Source organism: Seriola lalandi, unplaced genomic scaffold, assembly GCF_002814215.2.
Source record: "Seriola lalandi dorsalis isolate HSWRI2012SDOR001 ecotype SW California unplaced genomic scaffold, Sedor1 jcf7180002054931, whole genome shotgun sequence".
Taxonomy (NCBI): domain Eukaryota; kingdom Metazoa; phylum Chordata; class Actinopteri; order Carangiformes; family Carangidae; genus Seriola; species Seriola lalandi.
This window is the reverse complement of record NW_019525483.1, coordinates 839720-851161: the sequence shown is the minus strand read 5'-3', so window position 1 is coordinate 851161 and position 11442 is coordinate 839720. Positions and strand designations below refer to the sequence as shown.

At 41.2% G+C, this 11442-nt stretch overlaps 1 protein-coding gene across 1 annotated transcript in view; it reads right to left on the bottom strand.

Annotated features, from left to right (window-relative positions):
* Positions 1-1892: 1892 nt before the first annotated feature.
* The window catches only part of il16 (interleukin 16), a 44847-nt gene continuing 35297 nt past the window's right edge, over positions 1893-11442 (bottom strand). Inside the window, exons 18-24 of the mRNA XM_087170152.1 lie at positions 11097-11442; positions 9258-9394; positions 8659-8824; positions 7600-7701; positions 5060-5291; positions 4770-4892; positions 1893-4364 (exon numbers count right to left, since the gene is read on the bottom strand). The exon at positions 11097-11442 is cut by the window's right edge and continues 787 nt beyond it. Coding sequence (XP_087026278.1) covers positions 4198-4364; positions 4770-4892; positions 5060-5291; positions 7600-7701; positions 8659-8824; positions 9258-9394; positions 11097-11442 — 1273 coding nt within the window. The 3' untranslated portion in view covers positions 1893-4197. The remainder of the gene's footprint in view (positions 4365-4769; positions 4893-5059; positions 5292-7599; positions 7702-8658; positions 8825-9257; positions 9395-11096) is intronic.

Genomic DNA, 11442 nt, shown 5'->3' with positions numbered 1-11442 from the left:
TGTTTGAATACAGGCTGCAGATAACTCGGTGAACACACTCAGAGTTGATTGAACTAACTCAGATTAGCTGTTCTGGAACTGAAAACTCTGTGTCTTATCTCAAGGTTCATCAACTCAGAGTTCAGGGTTAGAGTCAGAGTTTGTTAAACCTGCTCTCTGGAATAGAGTCCTGGACCCCGTCGCCACCTGGTATTCACATGTGATCTGTGACCTGCACTTACTTTTAATAAGTGTTCTCAATATCTCCTCTGCCTGCATTGTGACTTATTAACATGGTGCAGTGTGTCACAGTTTAAGAGAAGCAATTCTCTGGAGGGAATCGCCCTGTGACACACTAACTCAGAGTCATCAGAGCCACAGGGGAGGCCTGATAGCACTAACGCTAGCTTGGCAATCCTTGAAGGTCATGTGACCCTCATCTTTGAGGTTGCAGCTGCTGTAGCTACAGACTGTTTTTAGTGGGTGGGCTCGTCTCTACCTTTTTGATTCTTAAGAACAAACCTCCAGGAGCCAGTTTTATAAAGATATATCAGAGTGGTCTGTAGTGTTGGTCCACTCTTCATTTTACCCACAGACCAGTCTAAAGTTAGTCAGACTTTCACAAAAAACTAATTCTAAGACAAAAACATGAGACACCTTATCCCCAGTTTAACGCAGGTCTAAGACCAATGTTCACTTCTCTTTGCATAACAATGTTAGCAAACCACATATATGAGTCATGTTTTCCTGTTTTTCGTTGTTTGGTGCTACTTGTGAGTGCAGGTGCTACTGATTGTTACCATAGTAACATAGTCTTAGGCCTAAGATAGTCTGGGGGTAAAGTGTCTGTCTTAAAATGAGTCCATCTGTATTTTTATGAAACATTCTGACATCAGACTGATCTGTGATCAACATGAAGGCTGGACCAACACTACAGAGCAGTCTGACATCTCTGTGTGGAACCAGCCCCTGGTGTGGTCAGGTTGATCTGACTGCAGTCCACTCACATGCAGACGATAAACCTAGAGACAGATCACATGTTAATAGGAGACGGGAAATGGAAATGTCTTTTTGCAGCTGATAGGAAACATGTTTGAACGGCCACCAAAAAGTTGTGACAAATCTGTAGAATCACCAGCAGCTTTCACCACCCTCACCACTAGAGGGCCGTGTTCACTTTCAACTGAACTTCACAGTCTCTTGTGAAAACAGGAAACATTGGAAACATATTTTGCTTGAAAATTGGCTCAATCTAATAAACTCTTTTTCTATATATTAGACTTGTTTCAGATTGTGAACTAACACTGAGCAGCATGTGATTCAGTATTGATTTTTGCTTTCTTTGACTGGAGAGACCTTTGACCTGACAACATCTCACTGAATCCAGATGACCCAATGGTCAAAGAGGAGAACCAGTCAAACTGTTAAACTGTTTTCTAAGTATTAATTTGTGACTGTTTGAACACTAATGAGACCAAATACCCAGAGTAAAGTTTGTGTTTTGTGATTAAAATTCAGAAACCAATCCAAAGTTTTCTTATGCACACTGTCCTGGTAACTTGTAATCCAACAACCAGTTCAGACATTTCTTCTCAACACTAATCGCAGGTTGTCCAGAGTACACAATGTCTGACAACAGAACAGTAACACAACTGAATACATGTCAGTTATAATTTACTTCCCTAACTGAGAGCAACTGCTGCTACTCATAACATTGAGTTTTACATGCATACTGTTTATCATGTACTGTACTGCACCCAGTTAGTTTTGTATTTCACCAGCATTAAAATGATTAAGCCTCTTAATGAGCCTCTTGTTGTTTTCTTGTCTTTTTTGCAGCAGAAAAAGTTCTAATGCTTCACAACTGTAAAGACATCGACTATAGAAACGTAGAAAATTAAACATTACGCAGATTAAGACACAGTTTTGAACATTTTTATACAAGTCATTTTGAATTCTTCCAGCAGATTTTACTCACTATACAAACATGTTTTGTAAATTTTCTTTCTTTTCTTTTTTTTTTTTTTTTAAGCGTACCTCAGTAGAAAACATTTGTTTTGTGGGTTCCCCGCAAAGACATCCTTTGACATTATAAGCACATAAGTTATGATTTGCGTGGAAATTATTGCCATGCCAGCTATATTTTATAATAGAAATCTGCTGTGTTCAATAAGGTTTCAGTGTTAAAATGCACATTTGCCATCTTTCAAATTCCTTGCGCTATGCACTCGCAAACCCTCGGCCACTCGCTTAGTGGATAATAATAAACACACAAATGTTTATTGAAAACAGGTGGTGAGTGATAATTTCTCTCCAAACTTGAATTTATGCGCTTGCAAAAAAAAATCTTCTCTGCACAAAATGTCCCACAGCACACTCAGGACAGTGACACACATCTGAGTTTGGTTTGACTGATAACTTGGTCAAAGCTGCTGAGTCAACAGTTTCACAGAGTCTGATCTGCCTCTGCTGAGAAACATTTACTCTAATACATATGACATTGTTTATACATAACTGCACATTTGTTCTTCTCATTGTAGACTAAACATACAGGAGCATTAAAAACAACACCTACTGAACACATCACAGTTTGTATTGGCTTCAATAGTTCTTGTACCGTGGTATGAATTAATATTTGAAGTATGTTTACTCCAGGTTTTCAAGGCCAATATTTTACCAATACCAGTTGGTAAAACCAGTTTACCAATATTTTTAGGTACCAATATTTTTTACCCAATGTTGCTGATAACATGTTTTGTAAATGTTTTAAACAGCTCTGTCACTGACTGACTGACTGACTGACTGATCAAATTACACTATTGGTCGGCCAAATGTTGGACTTTCGATGATTGGTTGATGCTTTTTCAAAATGATCTGGTGCCGACAGCGTCTGAGCAACATGTACTGTATATGTGAGCAGAGAGAGGAGGAGAGAAGCAAACAGATAAAGAGCTGAAACACCAGGGTGAATGCAGATGACAACAGAGTCCAGTCCATATTCCAGGTTTTGACCAGGAGCTGGTTTCACAAAGAGACTTTGACTGATAGATAGAACAAACAGTCAGACTTCAGATAGACAAAGCAGTTTAGTTCCTGACTATCTTTAGCTGGACTGTGGTACATTGATTTCTGGGTAAATTAAGATTTTTTTCAAAATAAAAAACTATGGCCGACTGTGGAACCACATCCAACCCCTCAGCTCCGTTTACCCTCAGCAGAAAATGTTTGTCTTTAGGAAGAATTCAACAGTTTAAGGATGTTTAACGTGAAGAGTGAAACAATGAAAAGAAAAATGTGATTTGGAAAAATGTCTGTGGTCTATAAGAACTGTCTCCATATCAATGTTAGCAAACCACAAATTATAAGCCATGTTTTCCTGTTTTTTGTTGTTCAGTGCTACTGGTCAGCACAGTGTCATCGATTGTTACCATGGTAACATTGGTCTTAGGCCTGAGTTAGCCTGGGGGTAAGGTGTCTAATGTTTTAGTCTTAAAATGTAACGTAACAGTCTGACATCAGACTGATCTATGAGCAACATGAAGACTACAGACCGGTCTGACATATCTTTGTGGAACCGCCCCCTGGTCTTGTTAAAGGAGATTTTCTCCCTCTCACTGTCAAAGTTTGGGCCAATGTAAACAAAATATACCAAAAGAATGTATTCACCAACTCATTTTACAGCTGGTGAGCATGAACAAACAATACGTTTCCAAACAGGCGGAAGAAGCTTGGACTCTGATGTCGTAGAGAAAAAGAAAACAACTCAGCTTTTGAATCAATAATTCATTAAAATGATTATTTCATACTCTGGAATGACTTCATCTGTTTTGCATTAAACATATGGTTAACACTTAAACTTGTATTGAAGGGACGTCAAAAATAAAGGCTCAAAAGAAAAGTGCATTAAAACCACACAGATGTATCGTCCATTGACTGTCTGATCTGCCAGTAACACGTCAGTAAGGATTCATGGAGTTGTGTGTTAGTTTTGAGCCTTCATACAGAGTGATGTGGATTTTGGGGTGTTTGGGTGAGATGGCCCTTTAATACACTTTGCTGTCTGGCCAAAAATGTGATATAATAATAAATAATAATAGAAATATATTCAGAGGGTGTCTGAACCACCATGTCAAACATGGACCACACTGACTGGCTGAGTTGATTGCTAGGAGATTGTTAGAGAGCCAACATTGTTCAGCTCCTGGCAGCAGTCTGTCTTCACTCTGCCCCCCCCTGCCTCCTCCTGATCACCACGGTGATGAGTCCTTCAGGTAAAGCCTTGACCATGTTCCAGGCCTCGAACCGCGTCATGTCCTGCAGACTGACTCCCTGGACCTGCAGCAGCTCGTCTCCACACTGCAGCCCGCTCTGCTCTGCAGCTCCACCTGACACACACACACACGCACACACACACACACACACGCACACACACACACACAACAAATAAATCAGAGAATAAATCAGAGACTGTAGCCTAGTACTACTCGCACAAATATCAGTAGTTCACAGTTTTACGTAGTTGCTGGTTCAGATCTGAGTCTCTTCAGTTCTTATAATAACTAAACAACAAACTCCATTATCTCTCTATCTCTTCCTCCTCTCAAAAAAAATCAATATAACCTAAGTGTGATAACCAAAAAGTAATTAAACAAATATCAAAATCAACTTTTTGCTTTCACTTTGACTCATTTCATTCACAGCAAATTAAATGGAGGCACTTCCTAAAAACCCAGATAGTTGATTAGTGGTAATAAATAAAAAAAATCCTTTAATATCACTGTGTACTGTACCTGTGAAGATCCTGCTGATGACTAATGGTCTGTCTCCATGGATTGAGCCTTTTCCTCCCTCCAGAGTAAAACCAACTCCTCCGGCTCCTTTCTCCAGACTCACCACAGACCCCTGCTCCTCCACTGCAACACCACACACCAAACAAAATTCAAAGGTAAGACATGAACAGGTGTCATTTATCTCACAGTACAAAATGTGAAACCTTTTGAGGCCTATACGTAACCACTGAACCTATTGCCTGCATAAACACAAAAACCCCGGAGCCGCTGTGATACTTTGTACGACTCACCTGCAGACGTGGGCTCTTCGCTCTTGCAGCCTCCTCCCTCTCGCCCCTCCTCCCCCGCTCTCTTGCAGACGACCACCACAGCCAGCTTCAGACTGCGGGCCTGACGCAGAGCGGCGGTGGCGTCGGCGTGTGTGACACCGTGCAGTGTTTGTCCGTTTATCGACAGCACCTCATCTCCTTTCTGAATAGTTCCCTCCTGAGCCGCCAGGCAGCTGGGAAACACTTTGTGGACCTGCACCGAAGACAACCAGCGTCACTCACACTTAGACACGCAGATTCAGAGAGTGAGAGAGTGTGAAATTCAGAGTAGAGGAAGCACTGTAAAGGCCGAAAACTTTCATATTTATTTTATTTGGTTACGACCAGACTATTTGCCATCCTTTATTACCTGGTATATTTCTCCAGCTTATTCAGATCAATACATTCAGTCAGACAATTAGCCTGGTGCTCCCTACTTCATCATAAACTATTCACCAGCAAAGACACCCTGACAGATTGTAAATATCATCAGAAAGAGAAGGCACGTTCAACACCTCTGGTCAACCAGACCCTTAATTATTACTAAGGTTTTACTAATGCTGAAATATTATTGATATACAGTATTGAACAATCAATTTCAGACCACAGACTCCTTACATAAAACATATCAATGAATCAAATACAACATTGCATTTGCACCTTTTAACTCAAACAAGACTAGGTCTAAGCCTAGTATCTGTCTGGACCGCCTATGGTCAAATCCTGATTTTATAACTGTGACGTCGTCTGACAAAATCACCAATCACATGAATGAAAGACAAAGACTGAGCTGTGATTTCAGCAGGATTTACTGTTACATGATCAGAGAGAAAGTTAGAAGAGACAGACTCTTTCTTCTTCAGTCTCTCACACAGAGCACAGCCACAACAGTTCTTAGTCTTTATTTACTTCAGCTCCAGAACGTAACAGACTTTTATTAGAGGCAGGTCTTTATGTCTAACTCCCTCTGTTTCATATGTAGAGTTGGTCATAGTCGTTAGTACGAAGCCTCGTTACAGATGACTTGGAAACCAGAGTGGCTCTGTAGACTATCAGTAACAAGAGGTGTGGCCCAAAGCCCCCGGTCAGCATCCGTACACAGTCCAGTCCTGAATCAGGTCCTCCAGGTTATAGGGCTGGCAAAGCTGCTGTGGTCCGGCCATAAAACCAGTTTAAACAACATGCTCACTCTTGATCATGTTTGAACTCACATACTAGATGTTGCAGTTTCAGACAACTGTTCACCTCCATACAAAACTAACCGATGAACCAACAGGTGTTACATTCATGCAAACACAGCTAAGTATACATCCACCATCACTGCCATCATGTGATGGTTCATATCAGATATTATTGGTCCAACCAAAACGTAACAGTCATGTAGACTGCCTGAAGAAACTACACTGTATCATTACATAACAGTTTAAAAAAATCTTCCTGACAAGCCAATACATTTCCCAGCTAACTGGAAACAGTCATGTTTTTGTTCGGGTTTCAGACCTGAACACAATTCACAGCTGAAACAGCCCCGTCACAGTCATCAGTGACAGGACGATTCCTGAATCCACTTCAAAACTCTCATTAGTCTTAAATGCAGTTAATGGTTTGGCTCCTCGTTTGTGACCTGCTCACTGACTAGAGTCCAGGCAGAGCTGTCACATCGTCAGCTGCTGGTTTTCAGATACAAATCAGATGAAGGTGCTTTGAACTACTTTGGTCCCATTCTCTGGAACAAACTACCTGATCACCTGAAAAGAAATGTGCTAATTAAATGAAACACCTTGCCAAGCCTGAACACCATCACTCAGGTAAGCAGCCCTGTATCGCAGCTGCTCATTACTTCACCCTCACAGTCACACGTTTGAGAGAAAAGTTAAAAAAGAAGTGCAATTTTTTTTTATGAGCATGAACAATCTTGTGTTGCTCTGATAAATTGTGATTGTTTTGGGTTTATTTCTATTTCTTTAGTAGGAACTAGTTCCAAATAAAAAATGTTCTGCTCTGCAGTTATCCAGAGTAACAATGACAAGAAGATTTTAAATGTTACTTTTCAAAGTTTATTCACCTTCATTGTTTCTTGGTCTTTTTTTTGTATGAGTGAGTACAGGTTGCTGCTGTGTGTTAATGTGTGTAACATGCTCCTCATACAGGCAAAACCTCAATACCATGTTATCTATTCTGTCTCATTTTTTACCACTGCAATTATATTCTCTTCTTATTTTTCTTTGTTTTCTCTTACATGTTTGTTGCATCCTCTGATATGTGTTTGGTCAAATCTATCCCACTATTGATACACTTCTCTTCACTTGTTTTTTAATCACTTAATAAAGAAAAGAAAATGTTTCTTGGTCTCAGAGACAGATCATTTCTCAGCAGCTGGATTAATAAAACGTGTCTGTAGATATAAGTGAATAAAACTTTGTTAGGATTCAGTATGAATGTGCATTGTTTGTTGTGCAGTGAGGAGCTAAGCTGTCATGGCCATGTGTCAGTCTAACCCTCGTGTAGTTAGTGTTGCTTACTGTGAGAGCTTTGCTCTCCAGGTCCGACCCTCCGGCGATGCTGAAGCCCAGCCCAGCTCCCTCCTCTTTATGCAGAATCACTACGTGGATGTCCACCAGTTGCTGTGGTGAAAAAGAAGCAGTTTACTCACTTTTTATATGATTATCTGAGATGACATTTTAAACTGGTCAATGAGCCACCAAGCACTCTTCACATAAACCTGCAGTATCTTTATTGTCATTTCTAGATCCATCCATCCATTAACTATGCCATTTATCCTTCTAGGGTCGCGGGGTGTGTGTGTGTGTGTGTGCGTGGGGGGTGGGGTGGGTGGGTGCTGGAGCCAATCCCAGCTGACACTGGGTGAGGTTACGAGTTACGAATCCATCACAGGGCTGACACATAGAGACAAACAACCACGCACACTCACATTCACACCTATGGGCACTTTAGAGTCACCAGGTAACCTAATGTGCATGTCTTTGGACTGTGGGAGGAAGCCGGAGCACCTGGAGAGAACCCACGCAAGCACAGGGAGAACATGCAAACTCCACACAGAAAGGCCCAAGAACCTTTGCAATTATAATATTTCATAATGAATTACGTGTCAGTTAAAATTGGGTTAATGGAGCCTGAGTCAAGACGTGGTTAGCCTAGCTTAGCATAAAGACCGGAGGAAGAGGGAAACATTTGGTCTGTCTCTGTCCAAAGTTGAAAACTACACTTACCAACACCTCTCCAGCTCTAAAACTGATGAACATCATGTCTCTTGTTGTTACATTTAATCTGTCAACTTGTAGGTCCACAAGGAATTTAATGAATAAGGAATTAAATGTTTCCCCATCAGGGTTTTTTACCTGACATGAAATGAGTGCCTCTAAAATCCAGGCTGCATCCTTGAATTTAAAGTCATTTTCTTTGTTTTTTTGTTTTTTTTTTAAGTTTCCACATAATGGGAAAGAGTTCTCAGACTGGACCCCACTATATAAAGGAAACTTAAAAAGAATCAAAATAGCTGCATGAGGTTTGACCTGGTGAGACAGGCTTTATTCCAAGTGAAAATCTGGTTGTTTTTCTACCTTCAGCGTGTCTTCGTCCAGAGTTGAGACTTCCTGGATCATCCCCTGTATTTCCTGTGAAGGGATGGCTGAGATGACAGAGTAGGCAGAAGCAGAAGTGACTCCTGCCTCGTCTCGAGTTCCCCTCTCCCCTCTCTCGATGGTGCATTCCCTCAGTGTGGCCAAGCTGTTTCAAGACATTATGTCAGTTACACACCCGTGAGCACGGTGCTGAAAACAGATATGTACTAGAAACTGAAAATAATAATAATACGAAAGTCAAAAAATAAGAAAATATCAACTTTTGGACACGTATGGGAGCTAACCACCTCCCTATGCAGACTTTAGACCATCTCACAGTGTACTGCGCTTTTTAAATGGTGCAAAAAACAAGGCGCTTAAGGAGCCATTGGGTGTTCCTGTGTAGTGACAATTTTCACGCAGGTGCCAATAGACTGCCACTGTTTCTCTGGTTAAACAGGAAGTGGTTTTTTTTCAGCCTGAACCCACTTCCTTATGAATATAAAACAGTCACAGTATGCCATTTGTGAGAGAACCCCTGTTTAAATAATGAAACGCTACAAGTCACGGCCGCCTGTAACTCTGTGTAGAAGTCTTACCTGACAGAGAATCCTCTCTCGGCGCCATCAGCAGCAGGTTCAGGCTCCTCGGGGTTAGAAACAGCCACTGCAGACTGGTCCTGCAGGTTACCATGGCTGGAGTTCATGGGTAGAGAGCGCATCAATGCTTGTGAAACCTAGAATAAAAACAACACATTATAACACATCAAAATGTCTTATGAAAACTGTTCAGCTGAGTGAACGACAATTCAGGTTTTATTTTTACTTATTTCCATAGTTTTGGTAAGTATTTCTTAACAGCAAGCAACAGGGTCGTAGGTTGTAAACTGACAATAAGAGAATTTAATGTAATTGTAAAATACTGACCCCCACTGAATCGCCCTGATTTTTTTTTTTTTTTTTTTATCCCAACAATCTAGTTATACTGGTTTCACAAGATGAATCATTTTTCACTTGAACAGCTGATTTTAAGTTAAAACATTGACTGGTGTAATTGGTGCATGAAATTTTCCCTGGAAGGGCTCCAGCTGGACCCCTGTGACCCTCACCCAGCCTGACTAGGTTCATAGCAGGAGTTAGGAATTGACCTACTGTACTCGAAGGCCACTGTGCAACAACAGTGACTGTGCATGTCACATTGTGTGAGATGGGTCTTATACACTCTGGGTGATTCCAACTTTTATGCATGTCAAATTCTGCATTGAATTCCTTGTGAATCAAAAAATGCAAGCAAAGACAACTTGCATCATCATCATCTGTACTGTTCATGCACAGTGTATTCAGAACTGTGTTGGCCAGTGCATTCTGAGTCATTTCGTGTCATATTGCAATTTGATGATTTGTTCATGTGGGTGTTACCAACAGTCACACTGTGAGAATTTCACCCTAAATTTCAGACTAAATCCCTGACAGAAATTTACAGACTGTCCTCCTGTAAAAACGAGCCCACATGTCGTCTGTGCAGCAGGTTATTATGACCCATAGTTACGTTTTGTTGCTAGGCAACATCTAATGGTCGTAGTAATTATGACAGGAGCAAAGGAGAAAGTGTGGTGACGTAGTATAAAGAGAGACAAGGTCCACGTCAGGAGGAGGTTGTGGTGAATCGATGAAGATGACACAGGAGAGCGCTGTTCGAGTCCCATGTGAAACCATTAGTTTATGTTGTTTCTATTATCCACAACCGTTCGTTTTTAGTATTGTAACCATGACAACAAAGATCGTCTGATGTTCAGCAAGTATTTATTTGAACTCAAATCACGATCTTTTCCTAAACCTAACCAAGTAGTTTTTGTGCCTAAACCTAACCAAGACATGACCGTTATTATAGTAACCACAGCAACGTTGGGTACGCCTCTCGGTACAGTCGTGTGTTTACTTGTGGCACTATTTCAGGAGACACTCCTATGGGTCGTATCAGAGGGTTGTAAAAACAACCTATATGGTTGCTTAAGAGGACTTGTTGGAAATGAAATGCAGCTCTGGTTCTCTAAACTGGCTCTCTCTCCCAGTGAGATCCATGTGGTTATTATACATGTGATGTAGATGATCCGATTAAACTGTTTGCAGTTTGCTGACAACCTGTCGGATCATCTGACTGCTCTTGTTTCTTGAACCATCAGACTTAGAAATGATGGTCAAACCTATTACAGAAGAACTAAACTGTAATTGCCCTTTAAACAACTTTCAGTTTAATACAGTACAGATATGAATGTGTCTACATATGTGGGGTAACTTTGTACTGTAATTTTCATATCCAAAATCAGGGGTCAAAACAAGAAACAACTCCAATGCACTGAGCTGGAGGTTTACATATATTAAGCCTCCACTATCTCTGACTATGACAGATAAAGTCCATTACCATGTGTGGCAGATTACCTGGTTACTGAATGCAAGAATTTTCCCCAAACGCTCTCCATCGAGGCCTCTCACAGAGTTACTGTCTGCAGCTAGACCAGCACTCAGAGTCATGCCGAGCAGCTTTCCTTGGTTCTGTGCTCCATCCCCCTTCGCCGCCTCTGGAGGACCTTCTCCTTCATTTTGATTGGATCTCATAGATGTTGCAGGGGGCGGGACCTCGCTGAGATCCGCTGTTTCTAGCTCAGACTCCTGTTCGGATGGTAAGACATCTCTGTCATCATTGGAAGGAGCTGAATCTTTTATCTCAGAGTCCAGATCAGGGCTGATGGTGTCAGAGGGTGGCAGATCTGTGGGGGTCTGGGCG